Below are 26,776 nucleotides of genomic sequence, written 5' to 3'. Positions count from 1 at the left end.
TTAGCGCACAACTGCAGATTGTCCTTGTGAGACATGTTCTCACCTACTGGAATTATTCCATTTGGTTTAGCAGAGTGGTGGCGTCAACATGTCCTCTCACTCGCTGTGAGAGACAATGTCCTGCTCTGTTCACACATCAGCTCAATCAGACATTACACAGAGTTTGGACCAGGGCGATGGCAGAAGTTTGAGTAATGTCCAGTCCAGCTGATACATTCACACATACAGCTCCTCTGGATAATGTTTGTAAAGTTAGGTTTGAGACCAGCTGGTGAATATAGTGCAGCACTTAGGAGCTAAACAGCACAATGTTTCCCTCATGAGTTGGTAGAGACCAAAAACTGAGCTTAAAGAAAGTGAAAGTGAGACTTAAATGTGTGACATGGACACAAACACTGCTCCACTTCCTGTGTCAACTGTGTAATTACGCAAATGATTTTATGCTTTCACCAACTCTTATTGTTATTGTTGTTTTTTCAGGGAGTTCTGCTGCCCTCAAGTGGACAAAAATGTATGAATACAGCTTTACAACATCATCAGTGATACCTTAAGGTGCAAAACTTCCATGTATTGAGTTAAGAGCAATAGTGTGTATGTGTGTGTTTTGATTATGAAGTTAGATTTTCTTCTTTCAGGTGTTTCATATTGCAACACCGCTGAATATTTGCACAGCAGGAACAGCAGCACTTGTCTCTTTATTATTGCACATATTGATACCAACCTAATTCTCACTTATTTCCGTTTATATTTTCCATAAAAGTGTAATAGAGACAAGCAGATGTCCTGATGTTTTATGGTGTTCTGAAGAAATGTGGAGGCTGAGCCATATACTTTAAATCGTTTCTCTTTCCAAGTTGTGTCTCATATCCTAACTGAATCCACATGAATTTGAACAGCACTCTCAACTCCTCATGTGAACACCTACAAACCAGAGTAAAAAGTCCTTAAATTTTCTTCTCTTCCTTTCCTCCTTTCCATGTAGGAATGTCCCATGTGGCAGATGCTCCTCCCCTCTGCTCAGAGTTGGGTGAGGGGAAAAGGGGGTGAAGGGCCATGAGGGAGATATGTGACTCAGGAGTGTGTGGGAGAGGAGGAGGGAGCAGGACGAGGCAGGGAGGTGTGTAGCTCTGCTGCTGCTGCTGCTGAAAATCCATTTCCTCTGCTGAAGCACGGCCAGGACGCAACATTTTCGTCCTCTCCCACACTGAACCTCTATCAGACAGGAGGAAGCTCTGCAGACCTCCACAAGCTCATCCTTTTTTTCTCTCCCGTTCATGTGTTGTGAGGCCCAAGGCAGCTGAAGCTCTGCGTCTGCAGGTCAGATGTTGATTATTGTGAGCCCACAGTTATTTTTACAGCTAGTTTGAGATTCAGGGCTCTTCCCGGAGCACGTCTGGTCTGTTTCCTCTTCATTTGTGTTTTATTTGGAGAGATGAGGGCTGAGGTGCTGCTCATCTGGAGCAGTTTGGCCCTGTGCTGCGTCCTGATCTGTGCAGGAGAAGAGGTACAGGAGAGCAAACTCTCCAGAGGCCGGGTTCAGGTGAGAGAAAGTAAAGGACTGGTCAAACACAGGAGACTGGAGGAGGAAGGAGATGTTTTAATGTCAGACGAGCCTGCTGAAGCAATGGAAGCAGAGAAGACAAAGCCAAAGAAGAAGAAAACTCCTGAGGAAATTGAAGCAGGTGAGTAGGAAGCTCTGCAAACCCTCTTACTGCCATGGTAAGATTAACACAGACTCCATGTCACCAAGTCCTCCGATGATGCTGATCAGTCATTGAGTTTAATCATTTATGGGCATGTATGTGCATGATTGTTGTTTTTTACCTTTCCTGGCTTCTCCTCTCTGAGCTTCAGCCTCAGTTTGCAGCCAAAACACAGAGGATACACAGACAGGATAAGTCAGTATTTGGATTGCACTGAAAAATAACCTCCTGTTATCTGGTCCACTGTCTCCAGCTGTCTCCAGCTGTCTCCAGCTGTGCTAGTCCAGAGAATTCTTCCCCTCAGACAATATGTTTACTTCCATATACTCAAATTCTTTTAGTAGCGGTTGAGTGATTCAGAGATGACAGGGCAGAAACTTGAACTGATTCATTCCAACACTTTTTTGGCAGACACTGTTGCTTGCATGACCCGCTCTCTCTGCTGGGAAGTTGTGGACACAACTGTTACAGGTTTAGTAGCCTGGCACAATGATCAGATAGTGAACATTTACCGTCAGAGTGGCGTCTGTGCCTCAATTATGTCTACAACTATGAAAAACACACAGTCTGAGCAACAGCGGAAAAATTTCCACTACTATTTTCCACAAGTGAGCAGACAGGATTTACGGGAGGCCCACTTTGAGTAGTATCGATGCAATGGCCCTGATGTTCTGAATGTTAAATTTCCGCTGCATGAAGCAAAACCACAAGCCATGTAGCCAGAGAGTTTCATGTGTGGCTGATTTTTGTTACAGAAAGGCCATAATTAACAAAACACCAAACATTTTGTAATTCCTGTCAAGCTTTGTTTATCCAGGGAAAACTTTGCTGACTGTGCAGAATCCCTTGCTCCTTGGTCAAGAGAACCCCAGGGGCTGCTGAGAGTGTGGATGTAATTTGCTGTCTTTTTCTGAAGCAGTTTTCAGAGCCTGTCAATAGAATGAATGCTGCTATCTTCTGCTTACTTTGGTATTTTGGTTAAGGCCTTTGATATTGATTTACTGTGTGCATGGCCCGATTAACCTTCTGGGGGCCTAGTGGCAAACGTCTTGGGTTCAGACCCCAAACCCAAACTTACATTAAAGTTCACATACAGTGCAAACACGCAGCTGATTCATAACATGTTCTGAACCCCAAAAATCACAACACGTTCTATTACTTAAACCACGGATCAGACCTTCATCGGCATGGTAACAATCATAAAATCATACTTAAGGTTGTTGTGATGAAAGAAACAACAAGGACTATGACCATAGTAACAACAACGGCGTGACAAGGTAATAGAAAGCTTACATGAGCTGCGATGACCTCGGTTCACGTTCACACGTTTACAACTCTCTCTGACTCTGGTCGGGGTTCGGACAGAAATGTGCGGCCCGAGCCACACACGTGGTGAAAGTCATGTGTTTTGTCTTCACACCTGAATCTTACAATAAATCATGTGAGCACAATACAAACAAACAAACTTGAGGGCTGACTACAAGAGAGGGCCACAATATCACATAATAATGCAGTACGCATCTTAGTTTATTGTGTCACAGTTACCTAACAAATGTCCATGATTTATATGACCATAAATTGAACTTGCTGTGAGCCTGAACAGTTTAGGACATTTGAAGGGGCCAGGCTTCGTCCTGCTATGACTGCAAGTTACCATTACACATCATTTGGCAAGAAAACTATCTGCTGTCAGGGAGATTACAAAGGCAACAGCCCCCCTTCACTCTCCCATGTTGTGTAATGCAAAACTTAAAATCGAAATACCAAGAAATGTTGACTGATACCGACAAAAAGTGTGCGTGCAGTGCACCCTGGGGGAGTAATGGATGGGCTGTGACAGACTGTTGTGTTTACGCACCAGTGGAACATCAGGAAATATGTTCAGCAGAAGAAAACAAGCAGCCCACTGTGTCTGCGTTGGAGTGGTGGTATAATGTGGGACGATCAAAAACACTCTGAACATCTCCTCCATGTCATTTTCTAGGAAGCTCAATGTGAAACCACCTATTTCATACTGTAAAGTTTACAAGTAGTTCCTTGAGAGGGTGTAATGCAACACCTCTGCATCGCTGCATGTCTGGAAACAGTTTACTGCCCCATCCGCCCCCTTTGTTTGTCTGTGACCTTCATATCTTTAAAACTAAAGGCTGGGTTTGAATACCATTGGCTGTTCGTACACTTTGAGTGAACTGAACAAGTATTAATTAGTTCATTCAGTTTGTTGTTCTGTTGTTTAGTTATATTGACCAGAAGTGTTACTTGGACATGCTTTCCAGTTTTGTGATATTGACAGTATATGAATGCCCCTGGTCAATAAGATAATTTACCATTTGCTGATCACTTGCATATGCACATGCATCACTCTGACTGATGAGAGCCCAGCAGATAAACCAACCAGATTGAGATATTACAAATATTAGCTTGCAGATGCTGTAATCATATGTCGATGTATATAACATAGAAAACATTGCAGAAGACAAAGAATATACTTCCAGTGGTTCAGAAAAAGTGTTGTATTGGTCCATGGCAAAGTTCTTCAGTCTGAGTGCTTTCTTGTTTGGTCTCAGACCAACTGGCTGAATTCTCCTTCATGGCCAGGTCCTGCTGACTTTATGTGCAACAGCAGTGTCTGTCCGTCTCAGTTTTAACTGGCATGGTGTTTGTCGTAAATACATCTGTTCTGACTAACAAGATAAACAGGCAATAAAGACAGCCTGCAGAGAAACATTTGGCAATAAAAGATCACATAACCCTATGCAATAAAATGTTGAGAAAAGGTTTTACGTGCTTTACGTGCCATTCTCTTTACATGCATGCATGTACACACACAGCCTACTGGTTCAAATAACTGAACATGTTTTCCTCTTTTAACCCGTCTCTCTGAAGCCAAAGCAAGGAAAGCTGCAGAGAAGGAAGCCAAAGCAAAGAAGCAGAAAGCTCCCAAGCCAACCAAAAAGCCAAAGGCCCCAAAACCCACCAAGAAACCAAAACAACCGAAACCCACAAAGAAGCCAAAGGCGCCCAAACCCACCAAGCCAGCGAAGACAACAACCACAGAGCCGCCAAACCTCAAGCCTCCTTCTATTGAGGAGGAAGAAGAGAAACTGCTGATTGAACTGGGCTGGGACACATGTATGTAAACTTGAGATTCATTGTTCTAGCAAGCAAGAAGGGTTTTTCTTGATACTGATGAAAATGTATGGTACTTACAAAGCTTATTGTTGACAAGAATATTGCTGATGACTTGAGTAAAACGGAGGCGCTCCACTCTGTCACTTTATCCTCACAGTGATTCGACCTGTGACCCCAGAGGGGCCTGGATGGGAAGAGCCTGTTGAGCCAGGCCTGGGTAAGACTTTCATGGGTCACTGAACTGGTTTGTGGGCCTGCTTGTAGTCAAAAAATGCTAGAAAAAAAACTGTCTTAAACCTTGGTAGTTTGAATTAATTTATCAAACAAATTCCTACTTTAGACTAATTTGTATTTCTCAACAGATGTAGGGTTTGAATATTAACAGATTTGTACAAAATGTATGAAAAACATATTTAACAAATTAACTAGACTCAACTAATTCTTGCAGCAAACTTTAGACCAACTCTACATTACGTTTGAAAGAAGATATAACACTGATGCTGAATACTGGGATGCCAGATGTAGGTTTCATCTTCATCTTCTCAGTCACAGCCAAACGTTTTATCAAACCTCTCCTGACGAAGCTTTAGAGGTGCCAGCAGGTTAGAAGGGCTGTGAAAATGGAAGGCTTCATGAAGTGAAGCATATGGAGGCACGATCAAAGCAAAATACTACTGTTCTCCATTAAGTAGATTTATTATTTAAATGTTTTCAACAAGCAGATTGAGACAGATTTACAGATAAGTAAAGAATACAAATGTACTGAAGAATATATTTGAGCTTTTCATGCCTTTTCCTGCAGATAATGACAGTGAATTTCTATGCTGATGTGGAGTATCTTTACTGTTTGATGAGATTTTGCCATAAAACATCGTAATCACTGCAAATTATTACAATCATTACCAATTATTGATTTTAGAATACATACCATGCTTTTTGCAGATCTGGTGCCTGGTAGATACCCTGACAAGAAACTAACCACAAGTACTGAGGTCATCATGTACATACCAGGTACTCCTTGTTGTTCAAAGTTCACTTTGTGACAATGTGTCTATTTTTCACTCTTTTATAGGCAAGTTGGGGATATAACTGTTTGATATACAAAATATATATTATAAAAGGCCTGATAGACTGCATATATAATTTAGCCTACATCAGATTGGTAAAGATTATGAGGGCTATATGCTATTTATGACTCATGCAATGATGATACAAGTGTTCAATACATCTTTTGGGTTTACAGGATCAGGTTTATATTGAGTTTTATTTTTGCTCAGACCTGTATCTTTAAATCAGGTTTGGTTACCATACCAATTTCAATATATGTGGAATGTATGTGATTACATAACTCTTTCTAATGCTTCAATATTTACATCTCAACTGCTGTGGTATTATTTTTTATTTATCATGAAAACTCATTGTACATTAATCCAGGTTCTGTGACATAATAAAGATGATTAAACTCTTAAAATATTACATATATTTTCAGATTAGAGGGAATCAATTGTCTACTCACTTTTCTCTGTTTCTTTCAATGTGTAACTGTTTATATATCACCTGGAGGAGTCATTGTGGAGAAAAGACAAGTTGAACCGTAATTATCTGTTTGCTTCTGTTTCAGAGGAGACCACCACTGTTCCATTTGTCGGCCCCTGGTATGAAGAATATGATTATGCTGACTGTACGTGTAGCCCGGGGATTCCTTTTTTCCAAATTAGATTTATATATTGCATATGCATACTGCAGGTCTCCATTATTGACAGGAGTGGTATTCTGTGTCTGGTTCTCCCTCCACAGTGGCCGCCAAGAAACAAGAAGAAGAAGAGGAGAGAGCTCGAAAGGAAAAGGCAGAAAAAGGTTTATTTATTTATTTATTTATTTGAAATACCAGAGCCATGAGCTCCACTGGTTTATCTCAATCCCTGAGACACCGTCCCACTGCCAAACGTACACACCAGAGAACCAAATCTGTATACATCTGCCAGCGAAAATAGAAATAAAGTCCTGTTTGCGTATCACGTGTTAAAGTGACCAGATGCTTTAGGAAACGTCTGAGCCTTTTATTGCGTTCCATTGTCGGAGCTGTCATTTGAGTACATCAGGTCGACACTTTCATTTATTACACAGGGTGGGGGAAGTAGTTCGTGGTAGTAGAATACTAGTTGTTAACAATGTATTACACTAGAAACACCATTAAAACCTGTGCACAAATAATAGTTGGACAATAAGTAAACAGTGCAGCTTTCCACCACTGTTGATGCTCTGTTCTGGGGGAAAAACATGTCAATCAAGCTAATGTGTTGTGTTAAGAAAACATTAGATCACAATGTTATTCATTCCATATATAGAAGATACACAGTTCAGTCCGAGATCAATCTCATCGGCTTCCAGCAAAACTACCAATTTTTTTCGGGGCCTAAATCTCACCAAAGAATCAGTGACAAGTGATTGCTCCATTCGTACCATGTGATCTGGATTCTCAGTATCATGCTCTCACTAACAGAGTTGGTTGGGTTCTTCTTATTCAATCTGGCCTCACGGGACATTCAAGTTAAAACGTCCGGCCGGGGAACTTGGTAATTCCAACTTCCCAGTTCACAAGGAACGTACCGTTTTTAGCGATGCTTGCCTAATGGCTCAGTGAGTGACATTGGTCCAGAGTGAAATGTCACAGCAATTATTTATTGGATTGACATGAATCATCAACTCCAAAGGATGTATTTCTCTGGTGATTTTCAGCTAGGGGCAGGGGCAGGTCAGAATTTTAAATTGAGACCAACTGGAGCTGAAAGCCACAGACAGGGAAAGTACGAGAGATGGATTGCCACATTGTAAGTTTTGGTCTTTTTGTGGGATTTGTTTACAGTAAGAAAAATGCAGAATAACACCAGACCTTTTGTCATTATTCCTAATTCTTCAGTGGTTTGTCATAGAGGCTGAAGGAGGAAGAAAGGATTTCTAACAGCTGCTCTGCTCAGTGTGTTGATGTGGGTTGTTATATAAAGCTCTGTTAACAGCTGGTTCATCATATGAGGAAGCAGGGAGGGAACTTACAGACGGGATCTATTTGATAACGGAGTCTGTGAGTCTTATGCAACGTTCTGGTCTCCCTATATTCAGGTAATATCAAATGCAACAACTGTTTTCTGTAGGACTGACCTTGAAACTATGAACTCAGACAGATTGCACTGACCCATATATTGTAGACAGGAAACGCTTGAGGAATGCATGAGTGCAAAAGAAGGTGCACTGTACGAGCACATATGGAAATATTTTGTGTGGTGCTGGTGAGTGGCTGGAGAGCGAGGTCCATTTGAAAACACATATTGACACATATTGTTTTTCCACTACACGCTGAAAGCTGAGCGACTGAGGAAGAAGTGGGAGGAGGAGGAAGAGGAGAGGCTGAAGCAGATTTCAGTGCCCACTGAACCAAAGAGTAAGATAAGATAATTGTTTGCTTGTCTCTGACTTTTTAAACCCTAACATTAAATACAGAAGACGTGAACAGATTGACAGGGATTGCATTAGTGTCAGGTTGGGTACATTTATGACCTCCCTGTCAAAAACACAAGCGTCTTCATCTGTTAATCATTATTAAGACTACTTTGTCTTTTAGGACATGTTTTACAGCATCTAAAGAAAGTTGGCGAGAGAGTGTTTTAAAATAAAGTCCTTCTTGATCATTTGTCCAACAGATCCTTTTAATGGTTGTCTGTGTGTTTTCCTTGTCCTCTCAGAGTGTCCCCCTCTGGGTGTGGAGTCTCACCGGGTGGAAGACGACCAGCTGCTGGCTTCCTCTCAGTCTCACCATGGCTTCACGGCTCAGAGGGGACGACTCAACATGCAGGTATTCTGTACATTACAGCTCGTGATGATCCAACACTGTGCTGAGTTTGGCTTGAAGCTTAGGCCTGTGGTCACCTGCAGGGCTCCGATAATGAGGACGATCTATACGGCGGTGCATGGTGCGCAGAGCCAGAGGAGCGCAACCATTGGTTGGAGGTCGATGCCCGCCGAGAGGTGGAGTTCACTGGGGTCATCACTCAGGGAAGAAACTCAGAGCAACAGTGAGTCCTTCTGTAACTCCATCTCCACATCATCTGAGTTTTTAGTCATGGCAAAATCTTTTGGGCTAATGACCAAAAACCTGCAAAAGTAATCAGTATCTTCTCTCCTCTGACAACTCATTAAAGTAACTCTAATGCGACATGAAGGCAGCATTAGAACAGCCTCAATGAGGTTGTATCTAGCGAAGTGTGGATATCCATGCTGTCAAAGAAATAATATGTGGAATATTGAACATTTTAATCATACGATACTATAAAATATTTTGACTGAGTTGAGACAAAGGTTTTTTTTAGCCACTTCTGTAAATATGAAAGTTCATGTGGTTCATTTATTAACAAACAGCATTTACATTACAATGCATTTACAGTGGTGAACATTCACCCTGTCATAGAACTTATGGTCTCCACCACCTCCTGGGGGAAGTGTCAGGCTCTTTTGCTGCTCCAAACTGTTTTTGATCCAATGTTGATTAGTGCAGCTTTGAAAATATTCACATGGGTATTTTTACATGTTTGTCACTGTGACATTATAATCCATTTTTAAATGTTCCTGGTAGAAAGAGTCTCCATAGAGGTCAATAAAACAATTTTGATTCATCTAATTTACTTCCTAGAGAGGATTTCGTGTCCTCCTACTTTGTGGCCTTCAGTAACGACAGTCGTGACTGGACTGTACTTCATGATGGCTATGCTGAATGGGTGAGTGGAAAATAAACAACACATACAGTAGCCCCTGTTTGAATGATTGCAGCTACACACTGTCTCCCCTCTGTGATCCTCTCCCGCAGCTGTTCTATGGAAATGTGGACAAGGACACACCGGTGATGAGCCAGTTTAATACACCCGTGGTGGCACGTTACATCCGCATCCTGCCTCAGAGCTGGAACGGCAGCCTGTGTCTCAGAGCTGAGGTCCTGGCCTGTCAATTCTCCAGTCAGTATCACACAGAACAGCATCACAGCACACCTGAGCAAATCTCTTCCTGGGGGAAAATCACAATGTTAAGATTCTCAGTAACAAAGAAGATTTATTTTCTTCCCTTAAAGGGCGAGTTCGCCCAAAAATTGTAATTCAATCATTATCTACTCACCACTATGCCAATGGAGGGGTGTGTGAAGTGTTTGAGTCCACAAAACACTTTTAGAGTTTTAGGCATAAACAGCGTTGCAGCCAAATCCAATACAATTGAAGTAACTGGCGACCACTTCTTCAGACGTAAAAAAAACTACAGGAAAAAACAGAACTTGCCTCCATACTGCTCCTGTGGTGTCATCCAAGTGTCCGTAAGCCCGTCATTCATGTTCAACTCGAAATGGCGTCATTAACACCATGTTTTTAGCCTAAATGTCCTCTGTGATCCACGCACGAACCTGGCTCCGGATGTTTTGTGGGGTCAAACACTTCACCCACCCCTCCATCGGCATAGTGGTGTGTAGATAATGAGAGAATTTTCATATTTGGGCGAACTATCCCTTTAATGACTGTATAGCTCTGGTGTTCTGTCAGCACTAATGACTACATGAGTCAGAGCTTTTTTTCTTTTTCATTCCTTTGAAGAATATTTCACCCACAATACTGTCGCCAAACTTAGAGCTGATTTTGCCCAAGACCGGTAATAAAGTCTGTTTCACAACCGGAACCTCATAACCATAAAACTGTATTACATAACTGCATCATGGTATAACTACTTAGTGTTTTTATCGTCTCCCATAACTAGTAACTTTACAGCAAAAATATTTTGCAGCTAACAGTGTCTCAGCAATGGGAAGTGAAGTCCGCTCTCAGCGTGTTGTTTCTTTCAGGCAGTTATCTCAGTGAGAATGAAGTGAACACATCAGACGACCTGGACTTCAGACACCACAACTACAAGGACATGAGACAGGTCTGTTGGTTTCAGTCTGATAAATAAGAACAGCTGAATACAACACTGATCATTCTTCAAACAGCAGGGTTACAGATGTGGTTTCTCCCCCTGTCTCTCTCCTCCAGATGATGAAGGTGATAAACGAAGAGTGTCCCAACATCACCAGGATTTATAACATCGGTAAAAGCTCTCAGGGCCTGAAGATGTACGCCATGGAGATATCTGACAACCCAGGGGAGCACGAGACAGGTACGAGGCAGGCAGCTACTGCTGTGATGCCACTGCTACTCACCCAGGTCAATCTTTCCCAATCAGATACAAAACAAGAGAAAATGACAAGATAAACACAAACACATTGTTGTATTTAGGAGTAAAATAGGAGTATTAAGTGGAATATAACCGAATTACTTGTGTGTGCAAACATTTCTCCATATTGATGCATGATTAAAACAAACTAATTGTGCTGCAGAGCTTTGAAGTCATAGCTGCATAGTTTGCACAAACCAGATTTACTCCACCTCCTATTTTGATCTATGGAGAACAAACACATTCACACCTCACTTGAAGTATCAAGTTGGACGTCCATATTTCATCTGCTGCAGCTCAGTAGAAACTAATATTAAAATGAGTGGTCAAAATTGAAGCAGTTAGTCATTAATTAAGCTCCAAAAACTCCAATCTCAAAGTGTTGCTGTTTTGTTTTATTTTAGGCTATAAATTAATTTTCATAATATTGTATTGTTATTATTATTTTTTATATCAACTTCATATTATATATTTGAACAACATATAGGTAGATGCTTCACTGGGTTTCTTCCTCCCCCTTCAATGTATTGTTATTATTCATCATTTTTCTGTGTATTTTTTTAATCTGTGCTAAGTAACTCTTAACTATTGTACATTTTCCACTGTCGACTCAATGGTCTTTCCCTCAAACCTTATATCTGATACACTTCATTCAAACTCAAAACCTTTCTGTTGAATTGTTAAAATGTAGGCAGAGCTGACATGATCCTCACAAACAAGTCACAGGAAACATTAAAAAAAAAGTCTTGTTATGAGTCAATAGAATTTTACATAAATTGGTGGAGTGGCCCTTTAATTTGTCAAAAAGATAGATTTTTATCAAATAAAGTCATCCATCTTGGTGCTGACTTTTGTTCTGTTGTATTTTCGCCAGGTGAACCGGAGTTTCGGTACACAGCTGGTATCCATGGTAACGAGGCGCTGGGCCGAGAGCTCCTGCTCCTGCTGATGCAGTTTCTGTGCAAAGAGTACAATGATGAAAACCCCAGAGTGCGTCGCCTAGTGGACGGAGTTAGAATACACCTGGTGCCCTCTCTCAACCCTGATGCATACGAGTTGGCCTACGAGATGGTACGATGAGCCTGGTGATAGTAGCCATTATAAAACACAGGCATTTGACAGGTGTGGCCGTTTGGCAGACAGAGAATGGCAGATGAAAACACTTAGAAACTAATTTGCATGAGACGCAGGAGATTCATTCATGTTTGTAGCTTCACCATTTTTAATATCTCTCTTTCAAGTTGTCCATTATAACACCAAACCACTGGCATTGTCCTGTAATGTTAAATTTAAGATATTTTCCAGCACTTGTAGAAGGAATGTTGACCTCTCTTTACATCCAATTAGTTTTGTCTTTGTTTTCATAATCCACACGTTTGCCTTAAAACAATCTATCACATTTCTTATCTGCCCCAGTGTCTCACAATACAGTACAATACAGCGGAGGTCCAGTTAGTTTCTGAGAGGGCAATTTTTGATTTATTCATCTCAAATATTTAGTGACTGATGCTAAAGTGCAACATGTCAAATGTTCTCAGAGACCTAACCCTGTTTCTGTCCAATCAGGGCTCAGAGATGGGGAACTGGGCACTGGGCCACTGGACTGAAGAAGGTTACGACATTTTCCAGAACTTCCCGGACCTCAACAGCATCTTGTGGAGTGCTGAGGACAGAGGCTGGGTCCCGCGTATAGTGCCCAATCATCACATTCCCCTCATGGAGAACTTCCTCAATGGCTCTGTGAGTTTTTTTCATGTCACCAAGAGCCGACTTATTACATTTTAATTCTGAAGAGCATATTAACATTCAAACATTTCTCTATTTCTTGCTTTCACAGCTTGCTGTCGAGACAAAAGCCATCATCACCTGGATGGAGCGTAACCCATTTGTGCTGGGAGCTAATTTGCAAGGAGGAGAAAAGCTGGTCGCGTACCCTTTTGACATGCAGCGCCCCCCAGCTTCTGTAAGGCTATCAGACTGTTAGAACAATTATCTTTAAATCTAAAAGTTACGACACTGCCTATGAAAAAGTGCACCCATATAAATAATCCTATATTCCCCCGGTTTCATTAAGTCGACCGACAGCAGACGTTGGAGGACTAATGGTGAAATGAATGAAGAGACGTGGGCACGTATTCAGCGGCAGAACGAGGGAGCTCTGAGAGAGACGCCGGACGACGCCATGTTCCGATGGTTGGCCATGTCGTACGCCCACAGCCATCTGACCATGACCGAGACCTACCGAGGCTCCTGTCATGGTGATGATGTCACCGGGGGACAGGGCATCACCAACAGAGCCAACTGGAAGCCGGTGGTGGGCAGTAAGTGTTGACATAACGGGCATCAGAGGAAAACGGTAAACGCGTATGAAAAGACAACCGGCTTTCCCTTGGTATCCATGGCCCAACTGACCTGTTAGGTTGCCCCAGGACAATAAGTTGCTTTTGGACACAACACTGTGGATGGCAACTTTATCATAATTTGCACAAAGACCAACCAACTGATACTCCTATACTGCAAGTGGTGGATAAAGTCCTAAATGCATGTAGCTCTGTTTACACTACTGTACATTTGGCGTCTGTGTACATGGACATGTTCACATGTTTGACATCACATACAGACAGGATCAACATGGACATGGACAGACGATGCAATTCTTGTCATGCCCACCCTGAAGGTGGTATGAATGTGACCAAACTAAACTAGAATAATTCCTAGGTTTGGGGAAAACCTTTGACAAGACAATGTCATTATTCAGGACATGGGCACAATTATTGTAGGTCTTTTGGAACCACTGGAAGTGTGAAGTCTCAGGGTAGTTGCACCATTTTGCACCATTAGGAATCCAATCTCTGTGGGGTCCAAGTGTTAACCATGCAGACTGTCTTTTGATTCATTGTCCAACTTCATTTCCAACACCTCTGTAGCCAGTCCAATCCAGTGGAAGTGAATGGGATTAGTTTATTGGTACGCCAATAACTGAACTCAACACTATGCAGAAAATAGTGTCACACAGTTTTAGTGTTTTCTTCCCTTTTTGTACCCAGAACAAAACTGTATTGTTTTTTGTTAAGAAATATTGCTGTTGAGGTTTTTGAATGTTTTGACCCATTTCATTAGGGTGTTGGCAGAAGTCTCATTCATGAATATGGTAAATGGTCTGTATTAATTGAGCATTTTCTAGTCTAATCTTTAGTGTATCTATGTGCAGCTTTCGCAATCATTCACACACTGTCGACACAGCTGTCAGGGGCAATCTGGGGTTCAGTGTCTTTCCCGAGGACCAGGAGCCGGGGCTCGAACCTCTGACTTTCTGTTTAGTGGACCACCCGCTCTTAACTGTAAGCCACAGCAACCCACTACCAGGAAAAACAAGAAAGATCTACCTAGTTAGGCACTTCTTCAGTGTAAGTAGGGTGTCCCTTAATTCATTGACAAACCCTGCTTGAAGCTCTGTTCCCCTCTCCCACAGGTATGAATGACTTCAGCTACCTGCACACCAACTGCTTCGAGCTCTCCATCTTCTTGGGCTGTGACAAGTTTCCCCATGAAAGTGAACTTCCTCTCGAGTGGGAGAACAACCGCGAGGCTCTGTTGTCATTCATGGAACAAGTAAGACTGGGCCAGAGTATGATATGACCTTGAGACACTTGGAAGTTTTCATCTCAAAGCTGCCGTGGTCAGATTGGATTCAATGTTGGTCATAGGGGGATACCTGAGAGCAGGTGTCCACTGTGCTCTGTGAAAAATGAAACTAAAAGTTGTTCGCATCAACAACCTTTCTGTGATCACTCCAAGGCTCTGTTCAGACAGACAAGAGCAGTGCATGAAGATACGCGGCCTCTCATTCATTTCATTGACACGACAGATGATAACAGTGGTGATGCCCCTGGCACAAAAGTTGAATCTGGCTCAACTCGCTCCACAATGTAATGTTACGTTTTGCAGTCTTCCTTGGGACTTGAGGTGCAATGTACTGTTTTCTTGTGCAGGTAAATCGAGGAATAAAGGGTATCGTGAGAGATGTGGAAGGAAATCTAGTGTCTAACGCCACCATAACTGTGGAGGGAATACGGCATGATGTCAGAACTGGTATGTTGGCCACAAGAGAAAGATATTTTTCTTACTATGCATGATTCAGTTTTTGCATTTTAAAGGAAATCAGAACCTAACAAGAGACCTTCCCAACATTTCATTTCAGCTGTCGGTGGAGATTACTGGCGACTCTTGAATCCCGGAGAGTACAAGGTAACCGCCAAAGCCGACGGCTACACCCCTCAGACCAGACTCTGCATGGTCGGCTACGACTCTGGGGCCACTCCGTGCAGCTTCACCATGGCAAGATCCAACTGGGACCGAATCAAACAGATCATGGCGCTGAACGGCAAGAGGCCCATACGACTGGTCACCAAAGCAAACGTGGTGAAAACAACCCCGGCCAGCACGGTGGGAGTCAGCAGCACCATCGCAGAGACAGACGAGCACGCCATCGCCCAGAAAGCAGAGCGATTGAGGCGGCTGCGCATCATGCGTCTACGCAGGCTGCGTCTGCAGAGATTAAGAGCCAGTCAGAGTACCACTCCTACTACTACTACCACCACGACGACGACGACGACAACCACCACCACCCCCACCACCACCACCACTCCACCACCTGAAACTGAGAGAACAACCTCCTGGTACGACTCGTGGTTTCCTGTGGACAGCTGGTCGACTGAGAACCCGTTCGACAGCATCGTATTTGATTCAGGGCCCACACAGGACTACCCCTTTGAATACACTATTGATTGATCACTGCACTGTATGAACACCTTAATAACCACTTTATGATGCTGCAACATCACAGCTTAAAACATACACATCACACAGGTTGTTTATTATCTAGTCATCAGAAACATTTCACCTCTTGGGTTTACATTTGAGTGGAGAGGAACCAGATTTTAAGTCCAGAAGATTTTTGTTTTTTGTAAAGATTTATAGAGAATTGATCTGGAAGAGCACGTCTCTGCTGAGCAGAGACTACAGGGCTCAAGTTTATATGGGTGTCTTTTCAGTAAAACTTAATACAGTATGTTACAATACAAATCTTTGTATTACACAGGTCTATGTACAATTTAACTTTCTGTATCTTTAGGATGCGATTGCTGGCCTCAGTTAAACTGATTTATTGTACTGCTGAATGCATTTAAATAAAACGAAGATATTTTCTAAAATGTTGTGGTTCATCTTTTGTGGTTCAATGGAGTCATTTATAATCACCTGAAAGACTGGAGGTAATGACTGACAGTCAATTTGTTTATAAAGTCCAGAAAATTGCCGTGTTGAATACGGAATGTAACTGTGACAACCAAAAAAAACATTAAGAAAAATGGTTCTGAAAGAAAGACCGGATGTAGTAAAATGAGAACATTTCCACTTGCCTCTGAAAATCCCTTATTCTCCTATAACTTCATGTTGATGTGTTGAGAAATATGATGAAACCATATGCAGCAACAGACTTGTATAAAGGGTGGCTGACATGAGTCCTCAAACAGGGACTTTATGAGGTGTAAAAAAATTCCCTGGTCCCTCAAAAGGCTGCTGGGAAATCTTGCTGCAGTAGGTCTCCACCACCCACTGAGGGATATAAGTGCCTCTTTAACTGCTAAATGTTCAACTATGTTCACAAGCTGTTCTCTGACAGTGAGTCGAGTGTTGATTGATTCTCAACTGTTCTAACCTGCATGAGACCTGCTATAGAAATAAACTTTGATTGACTGATCAATTCAGAGATCAGTGATCCAGAAGAACATTGATACAAATACTCAGTTTGTGGGGAGCACGCTTTATTTTAATAAACATTTTATAAATGAGATCATACGGATACTTTATCCCTCAGACTGCATTCAGTACATCATGTTTGGATTTGACAAATATCCAGATACAAACTGATTCTTATATTTTCTTCTGTCCACACAGGTCAGCATAAGTCGATTTTGTCCGTGGCCCGTAAAGCTTCTGATTTGACGAACAGTTTATATTTGTCTCAACTGGTCCAACATGGAGACCAAACAATCCTCCTCTTCAATGTCTCTGCACAGTTTTAACATCCACGACTGACACACGTTCATGTGTACTGCAGCTGCAGCTACGACTGGCCCGCTTTGCCTTTCCGGCCTCTCCCTCCACTGTATTTGAAACTCCTCAGTGGGTTTGTCCGCTTGATGTTGTTCTACAAAAAGAAAATACATTATTATATCAAAAATCGTATGTGTCGTTTCATCTATACCTATGTGTTTTAATACACGTAACACAAAAAAAAAAGAAAAAAAAAAAAGACTAAAAAATACATTTATGGACACAAAACACCAACGAGATTAGTTTGACAGATAATATTTAGATGAAGACAGACCTTGGTTACGCAGCTGTTCCTGGTCGCTCTCTCGACCTCCCCCCTCTCTCTCTCATCTCCCCTATTTTCCACCCCATTTTGTCCCAGTTCTGCTCGTCTTTCTGTGAGTTTGCATGTTCTCCCAATGTCTGCGTGGATTTTCTCTGAGTACCCCAGCTTCCTCCCACAGTTCAAAGAAATGCAGATTGAGGTTAAGTTTATAAATTGACCGTGGGTGTGAGATCCCATTCAGACCTGGTATTAACATGTGGACCCCCAGATTTAGAGGGGGTCCGGAAGCATTTGAATGTGTCCTGGACCTCCTAACTCAGCCGATGTCCTCTGACCTGCTTCATTTTCACAATGGATCAAATGTATTTTTCTGCTTCTGAGTGACCATATGTTGAGTTGTTTGTGGTCGCCGCCACAATATCAGCACTGTTCACCAAAAAATGATTGATACTTTTCTAAAATAATTAGAAAAATTATTGGTAAAATCTTTCTTCATAGCGAGCTGCACATTCATTAAGTCCCTCCTGACTCATCTTGCCGTCTTTCTCTCCCACGCTCACAGACAAGAATTGTCATCGGACACAACTATTAACTCTGCCTGGGTTAAAAGAACATTATGATTAACTGATAATCAAAGTATACTCTAAATAATTAGATATTAATGTTAAATGGCATCACCAAGTTTAAAAAGATACAGACTTCAAGACAAAAGACTCTACTAATGGAAAATATCAGCTATTCTCGTAGCAGGGCAAGACATTTTCATTAGTTTCAAGGTGCTACAATTGTAACTGTACAGTTGAATTTTTATGTCTCATGTCTACAAGATTCCAATGTTCACTATAAGCTTATTATGGTGTTCAGGGGTCTCACCTTGAAACTGGTCTTGACGAGTCCTTCAGGTTTTGATTTTTCCCTCTTCTTCCTCCTCCTCTTGCTGGACAGCGGATTCATCACACCCCTCAGTGTCTCAGGAACTGAAGGAAAGTGGTGAAATTGATCAAATTATGAATAAGTGTGTGCCGTGTGTGTGTGCCGTGTGTGTGCATGTCTTACTGAGGTACTCAGGGATGTTCTTCAGGTGCGGTTTGACGACAGCAGGATGGAGGTCTTTGTCGTGTCTGAGCAGCTGCAGATCTCTGGGGTTGTCCTCGAAATATGTCTGAGCAAGTGTAGAACCAGCCAATCATTTACACACAAGTACATATATATATATAAACATACAGTATATATATATATCTTCAGATTAGTGACTTTCACTCACCTTGAGTTTTTCTGAATTGAGAAGCTCCTGTTTGATCTCTTTCAGCCTGGCCTCCTTCACCGCCTGTTTGGTCACTGAGCGCATGGCATCCTGCACACAAACAAGAGTCATCATCCTGAACGTAAAAGCATCCAAACGGCTAAAACTCTGTGTGTTCACTCTAAACGTTTTGCCACCTTTAAGAAAATTAGAACAACAGTGTTTGAACCTTTTCAGCGCAAACCAGTCCAAACAGTTGCCCATGTGTGATGATGATGATGATGATGATAACAATAATAATAAAAATAATACTAATAATGTGTTCTTGACTTTAATAAGGTGGTGACTTACCCTGCACCTGTACCTGAAGCCTTCGATCTCATCCATCTTAAATTCGTATGGTTTCAGAACAGAATCAGGATTATCTAAAAAGAAAATGTTAACACATTAATAATCGCAGTATTATTTCCTATCAAATGGGCTTGCTGTTTAGTCTTGGTTCTAGTCGATATGCTAAGCTGAGCTAACAAGGTGCTGGAAACATGAGTGAAACGTGAAAATCTCATGGTATAAGTCCTTGTTACCTCCCGTCAGAGCCTCCTCCACGTCAGACAGCAAAGCGAGCTCAGTGTTAGAGATGAACGACAGAGCAGTGCCTGGGTTGTCTGCTCTCGCCGTTCTACAACATCAAACAAAGTGAACGTTACTGTGGGTTATTTACACAATCAGTGAAGTGCGACTGAACTGAACCACACTGCTTACCTTCCAACTCGATGGATGTAGGACTCTACAGTCGTTGGGAAATCAAAGTTGATGACATTGGCAACATTTTGGAAATCCACACCTCTGGAGACTCCATACTCCTTGTCCTTGCCCCTTTAAACACATCAATACAAAAATTATGTTTTTATTCTCTACCACCTGATGGTGTTTGCTGCTGAGCAGGTAGTGGACAGAGGCTTTTTGAATCAGTCTCTCTGAAAACCGCTGAAAATGACTCTGGCCAGATTTGGTATTAACATCCGTCATGAGATACGATCACAAGTGGACAGCGCTGAGATCATCTGTTTACATTTGGTATTAAAATGCATCCTGAATGTGTCTCAAGCTGTCACTGCCCCGCTCAACAGGAAATAATCACTTATGTCATTTATGTCCAGTAAGACCAAGTTATGTTGTTTTTACCCAGTCCGACTTTAGAGATCGTGTGTGTGTGTGTGTGTGTGTGTGTGTGTGTGTGTGTGTGTGTGTGTGTGTGTGTGTGACAGACGTAGAGAGAGGGGTATCAGGAGGGGCCAAATGAATCTCATGAATCTCTGCTGTGAAGATTTTACCAGTCTAAGAATGGTATCAGTCATTTTGTGTTGGTCAGAGTTGATATTGAGGTGGTGTTGGAACAAATACATGTTTGAACACCATGAGGTATAAAAATATGTTTGAGTCATTGTAAAACTGTAGCGGGTCAGAGATGAGATTATATGTGGCCCTGGAATCATTCAAGTTCACAATGTGAAAAAACGTGGTCACATGCGTCCACCTCCAAATGTGGTCTGAGCGATTGGATCTCAGGACGCATTTCAGTTCTTTCAGACCTGAACTTAGCGCTGACCACATCTGATCTGATCACTCAGGACAGATGCTCATACCAGGTTTTATATAGTAATATATAATACAGGCTCGCTGAGAGCAGTGAGCGAGAAGCAGATGGACAATGAGCTGAAACTATAAAGCTCCATGAGGCTGAGGGGAGCATCAGACTCAGCTGACAGTGCTCTGACTGTTCTTCAATACCAGTAATGATTATAACCACTTCGAGGCATAGTTTAATAAATTAACAAATCAAAGGCGACACTCCTTGAGAAATCAAACTTGTATGACTCACTTTCCTCCTTTCTCTGCGGCCTTTTTCTTTTTCCCTTTGCCCGCACTCGTCTGTGGAGCTGCAGAGGGATCGGCCAAACTCTCTTCATCTGTGGCAATGATGTAGTCGTAAAATCCCTGGTTAAACTGGGTGATGATGTGACTCCTGTACAAGAGAGGTGGGAAACATGAGCATGAAGAAGAGCAACTGATGTGTTGCAGTGAAAATTATACAGGACAAGAAAATTCTCAAATATCCTTTGATCTTGAATCGTAATAATCTATTGCTTACATATTGAAACAAAATGATAAATCTTCATCTGAGTCTGTGGAGGATGTTTAAAAAGGTTGTCTTCAAGAAACATAAACAAGTCCAGTTGCCTACGTACACAAACTTCTGAACAAACCATGACCTGGATGACTGAGAATCTTCACACGTTTGCCGAGGCTGCCTCCATTTTTGTTGTTTCGCAAAGTGTTTAGTTAGATTATAAAAGGAGGAAAGTTTTCTGCTGCTTCAGTTGGAATATTAGTTAAACAGGGAAAACTTTTAGAACTGCGCCCATCCTGCGACAGGAAGGCTGTATGTGAGGAGATACTAGTTACACAGCCTTGTGCCATTGGCCCAACTAAAAAACTGAATCGTTGTTGGGGTATTTTATAAAAATCAATGTGAGCGATTTTTGTGGAAAGAAATTTTACACCTCATTTTCCTTTCATACTATATTTCATGATAAAATTATTTATATATCATTTCTATTTAATAGCGTGAGAAACAAACATCTAATGTGAGACAAACTACTTTTAATAAATGTGAAAAACAACAATGTTCCCCTATAAAACAAATTACATTTGTCAAATATTAAATCATAGAAATATTTGTCAGCTGTCCTCTCTCTCACCTGGACTGGACGGGCAGCTCAGAGTTGAGCACACAGGCAGGAATACTGAACTGTTCCAGGAACAGCTTCAGTCTGTAGCATCTGTCCACTGCTCCCACAAACACCAGCGTCTTTCCCTGAACCAGTCGCAGCTTCAGGAGCGTGTAGATGAGCAGGAACTTCTCCTCCTCCTCACATTTGATGCTGTACTGCTGCAGCTGGCTGCTGTCCGGGAGCTGAGAGCCCTGAAGCTTCAGGATCACCTGAGAGAGAGCCAACGTCAGACAAAAATCAAGCAAAATCTGTGCAGCTGTAGCACGTGTTCCTGCCAGTTTCCACTGTGTCCAGCTGAAACACGGACACTTGTGTGGCGATGAGACCTTAAATGTGAAAGTGACATTACAGGGTTGTGTAGCAGCAGCTCCTTCAAGGCCTGAACGTCCTCTGTGAGAGTAGCAGACATCAGGAACGACTGGTAGATCTTCGGCAAATGACTGTGACACAACAAACAGAAGTGGTTGATTAAAGATTATACAGAGAAGATGCTGAGCAGTAACATTTTGATATTACCTCATCAGGTGGAAACAAAAAAAACATTGTTCTGTGACTGATTGACGTTATATAATATATGATGAGGTTTTTATTCAGTCAGACATACGTGTAATGTTTATTTCTTTTGCCTAAAGTTTCAACTACAACTTCAAAGATAAATTATTTTCTTGTACTTTCGTGCAAAGAACAAAAACACTCTAATCTGATCAAATAAACCCATATTATCTAAACTGACATCCAAAACTCTGAGTCGTGTCCATATCCACCCTGGGGTCATGAGGAGACTCACCACAACAGGTTCTTCAGGTCTGCCTCGAACCCAAAAGAGAAGAGTAAGTCGGCCTCGTCCACCACCAGCATCTCAAGCGATGAATGCAGGACCAGGTTCTGGGCGTTGAGGTGGGCCAGCACGCGGGACGGCGTCCCCACGATCACATCGGGCTTCTCCATTAAGATAGGTCTGTCCCGAGAGTAGCAAAATGCTAAATTCCATTAACCATAATTACAGAAAAAGCACAAATCCAAAAAACTAAGCAGGTGACTGAGTAAATTTAAGTTCCACCCTAAATATGTTTGACATTCAGTGTTTCACTGTCAAACCAAATCTTGTGTATTTCAATCATCAATCTATATGATTTTCTCAAAAACTTAATCTCTGTCACAAAAGCTTCTACATATAATTTTGTTTGGATGTCACTTCTCTCTACATCTCCTTTCCAGAAATATGTTCACTTTTGTGTCTATAAGAAGTTTTTATTTACCAGCTGTTGCAATCCAACTGTAGTGATGTGACACCTTAATGTATTTAAATATAAAAAAATGCACAGAAGAACTGCAGTGAAGTGAGTGAGCAGACCGACCTCTGCGAGGACAGATCAGCCTTCCCGGAGATGTCCGCCACCCGCACGTCCCTCGAGCAGAACGCCGTCAACTGTCTCATCATGGTCTGAACCTGCCGACCCAGCTCTTTGGTTGGAACCAGGACCAGAGCCCTCACGTCCTGCTCACGAACACTCTGAACACAACACCGAACACAAACGTTAGAACAGGGCCGGCACACGGCAGCTCTGTGACGTGGACTGCACGTCACGAAGAGAGAACATTTGGATTCATGTCCTGAGGAACAATCTGGCACCATGTGTGAAACAAAAACTTGCTTGCCATTATGTCACTCATCAGTATGTACAGTCTAAGGTTTAAAAATAAATTGGTCCAGAAGAGGAAAAGTTGGTTCCCAGCTGGAACCAAAAAACATCAAGTTTACAAGCGTTATCCTGGATATAGTCATTGGGCGTGTTCGTCAAATTCTATGGAAGGTGCTCCATTGTGCCGAGTGTAGCACCGGTCACTGATGACCCAGTTACAAAAGTAGAAGCAATGTGGGCTGGTTTGCTGGATGGTGCCAAGGTTCCAAGAACCCTGAGCAGAAGTGACTCAAGAACCAGAGCTGAACCACTGTGCTGCTCTGACAACAAGAAAATCTTCAGTCCTAGACAGTTCATGTGTTGGTTGGAGCACAAACTGAACCACTTCAACTGTAGTCAAAGGACTGGACTCGGCAAGAGTAAATCCTCTCCTGAAGAAACCCACCCTCGACCCGTCTGAAGTAAATAACTACAGACCTGTCTCTCTTCTTCCCTTTCTTTCCAAAACTCTCGAGCGCGCTATCTTTAATCAACTCTCCTCCTATCTTCACCATAATAACCTTCTTGAGCCTCACCAGTCTGGTTTCAAGGCAGGCCACTCAACTGAGACTGCCCTCCTTGCTGTCTCTGAGCAACTTCACACTGCTAGAGCAGCCTCTCTCTCCTCTGTCCTTATCCTTCTAGACCTCTCTGCTGCATTTGACACAGTGAACCACCAGATCCTTATTTCCTCCCTTCAGGACCTGGGTGTCTCCGGCTCTGCTCTCTCCCTGCTCTCATCCTACCTCAATGACCGCACTTACCGGGTAACTTGGAGAGGATCTGTGTCTGAACCTTGTCCTCTCACTACTGGGGTCCCTCAAGGTTCCGTCCTGGGTCCCCTCCTGTTCTCTCTGTACACCAACTCTCTCGGCTGTCATTCACTCACATGGCTTTTCCTACCATAGCTATGCTGATGACACCCAACTAATCCTCTCTTTTCCCCAATCTGAAACACAGGTAGCAGCACGAATCTCTGCCTGTCTGACTGTCATCTCTCAGTGGATGTCTGCACACCACCTGAAAATTAACCTTGACAAGACTGAACTACTTTTCCTTCTGCTATAAGTAAGTGTCATTTAAGTGCTACTAAATTGTTAGTTTAAACGTTTATTCAAGGTATAGTCGGAAGAGGTGTGTTTTTAGTTTGCGGCGGAGGATGTATAGACTTTCTGCTGTCCTGATGTCATTGGGGAGCCGTTCCACCATTTAGGAGCCAGGACAGCAAACAGTCGGGATTTTGTTGAGTGTTTAGCTCGCAGTGAGGGAGCAACAAGCCGATGTTGGGGTAGAGTGTAACGTTTGACCATGTCCTGGATGTAGACTGGACCCGATCCGTTCGCAGCACGATACGCAAGTACTAATGTTTTGAAACGGATGCGGGCAGCCACTGGTAACCAGTGAAAATGCTGCTACATCATTTTGTGCAAAAAAAGGATTTATCCTCGAAAAATAGTTCCTGCATTAACCCTAGAGGCCAGTGTATGTGTCAGCCCAGAACAGGGATCCACGATGAGAAATGGCCATTACTGGTTTCACGCTCACCTGTTTGGAGGCCAGGATGCGTTGTATGACAGGCATGGCGTACGCAGCCGTCTTTCCAGATCCTGTCCGGGCTCGAGCCAGAAGGTCTTTCCCCTCCAGAGCCAAAGGGATGGCCTTCTCTTGGATCAGGGTCGGCTGGGACCAACCTAGATCTGCAACCGCCTGGATCATGACAACAACAGGGAGTGACTTCACAGACAACAAAAACAATGACTAGTTTGTGTTGTTTAACAGTTTGTGTTGTCAAAGGCTCTTCTAACCATCTGCTTCACATGACAAAATGAGGATCTGTTCAAGTTTTTCTCCAAACAAACAAAGATGGTTCGCTCAGTCTGAAAACTTTAAAACATAGTACATTTATTATTAATTATTCATGTTTATATCTAGTATCGTCTTTATCTTTGCCTTGTTCTCATTCCCACACAGACTCACAGCACACTCTCTCTCTCATACAGACACATACAGAACGTGTGTGTGGTAGTTAGCCAAACACCGGCCTGCTGAGAAGTTACTGCAATTTCATCATCGAGTTTCCGGTTGTAACGCCATGTTGCTCCTGTGGATCATTAAAGGTTCAAAGATGATGTCGGACGGTTTTTTACCTTCAGCAGTCGATCGTCTAAACCCATCTCATGGAACAGTAGTCTGTCAGCAGCCATCGCTTCTCTTCGCCACTCTCACATGTGCGTCGCAGGGTTTCTACGTCACGTTGCCTTCAAGTCCCACTCTCGGACTCCGTCTTTTAACTAATCACCAAATTTTATTTGTTTCTTTTCTTTTCTTTACCTTTATCAATTCATAAACTAACATAGAACATGGCCACACAATAAGATATAATATAGCTGCATTTTTTTTAAGCACCTAAAATTCAATCCGATTTTATTTTGTCTTAGTATAATAATTCATTGATGTATTTGTCCATCTTGTTTCCCGTATAGTTTAAAACTTCAATTGTAAGGGAATTGAAATTTAGTTTGAAGTCTTCTGGACAAAACACAAAGAGATTATAAAATATAATCCATCATCTATACTGATGTTGGTCAAATTTGTTTGTCATTTATTATACACAAATATTTAACTCAATTTGGAGATTTCTGCAAGAAAAGTTTTTATCATTGTTATTATTATTGTAGTTGTATTTTTTTAATAATTTTTTTTAATCTGAAGACCAAAATATTAATTGTATAGCCAAAGAAAGAAGAAGACGTTTTTATTCACATAAAACCTAAATTATGAGCACATTTAAATATTGTAGCTATATTTCATAAACTTTTTATATTCATTTTATATCCTCTTGTGGTATTTATTGACTAACTGTGGAACTTGGAATAAGGACATAGATTTTGATTTATGAAGGCTTTTCATAATTTTTTTAAATAATTTCCAGTCTGGAACATGGTGGAGGCAACTAACGGGAATCATGAGGAACCCAGTACTTATTTTAATCAATGCAAGACAGACTACATGCCACATTGGTGGTTTCAGGCTTTATTAGGACACACACCATATCCTCTGCATAGCAAAGGAAATCAACTGTATGTCCTTCGCATGTATGATGAATAAAAGGAGACCGAGAACAGACCCCTGTGGGCCCCCATAGAGGAGAGTAGCACATAACAAGAGGCACATACAAGTCCAAGCATGATAGAGAAGGGCCTAGATGGACTAAAATCCTGAGGGACATGACAGATGCCAAACAAAAAATGTCAGATAGTGTGTCAGAGTCTAAGCTGTGGTCTGCATCAGCAACAGGCAAAACGGAAGTAGTGTAAATGCTTCAGAGCCTGAAATGGTTCACAATATGGTATGTTGAATAAAGGGCACAACAGATCATACACACGGACAGACGTGCAATGGATGTTGCGTGTAACAGAGAAAATAAACAAAATAACAATATTTACAACATTCATGAGAAAAGACTCTAACACAAATGTAGAGGTGTATCACTGTTTAATGCATTATGAAAAAGATGATGTCTGACAGAGATGAAGGGAGAGGAAGAGGGATCGACGTGCAACGACTTTACATCGAAGGCACACACACTGACGAAAGCA

The 26,776-nt window shown here is 42.0% G+C and overlaps 2 protein-coding genes across 2 annotated transcripts; one reads left to right on the top strand and one right to left on the bottom strand.

The window, feature by feature from the left end:
- The first annotated feature begins 1,080 nt into the window (after nt 1–1,080).
- On the top strand, nt 1,081–16,288 carry aebp1a (AE binding protein 1a). The gene is made up of 20 exons (XM_035184889.2): nt 1,081–1,682; nt 4,590–4,835; nt 4,993–5,052; nt 5,778–5,846; nt 6,457–6,516; nt 6,633–6,692; nt 8,197–8,274; nt 8,576–8,685; nt 8,766–8,905; nt 9,520–9,604; nt 9,694–9,838; nt 10,708–10,787; nt 10,895–11,018; nt 11,950–12,146; nt 12,642–12,815; nt 12,913–13,038; nt 13,150–13,396; nt 14,548–14,687; nt 15,068–15,167; nt 15,277–16,288. The coding sequence occupies exons 1-20, from the start codon at nt 1,433–1,435 to the stop codon at nt 15,864–15,866; spliced, it is 3,081 nt and encodes a 1,026-aa protein (XP_035040780.2). The 5' UTR covers nt 1,081–1,432; the 3' UTR covers nt 15,867–16,288.
- Nucleotides 16,289–16,883: 595 nt separating this feature from the next.
- On the bottom strand, nt 16,884–25,424 carry ddx56 (DEAD (Asp-Glu-Ala-Asp) box helicase 56). Its single transcript, XM_035141606.2, has 14 exons — nt 25,325–25,424; nt 24,723–24,884; nt 22,854–23,008; nt 22,283–22,453; nt 21,845–21,935; nt 21,463–21,704; nt 20,583–20,726; nt 19,463–19,576; nt 19,285–19,379; nt 19,052–19,125; nt 18,722–18,811; nt 18,514–18,619; nt 18,331–18,434; nt 16,884–17,286 (listed from the first exon to the last, which is right to left on the bottom strand). Exons 1-14 carry the CDS (start codon nt 25,379–25,381, stop codon nt 17,203–17,205), a joined length of 1,689 nt encoding a protein of 562 aa, XP_034997497.1. The 5' UTR covers nt 25,382–25,424; the 3' UTR covers nt 16,884–17,202.
- Between the last annotated feature and the right edge of the window lie 1,352 nt (nt 25,425–26,776).

This window comes from Hippoglossus stenolepis, chromosome 18 (assembly GCF_022539355.2).
Source record: "Hippoglossus stenolepis isolate QCI-W04-F060 chromosome 18, HSTE1.2, whole genome shotgun sequence".
NCBI classification, from domain to species: domain Eukaryota; kingdom Metazoa; phylum Chordata; class Actinopteri; order Pleuronectiformes; family Pleuronectidae; genus Hippoglossus; species Hippoglossus stenolepis.
This window is presented reverse-complemented; position numbering and strand designations above follow the sequence as displayed.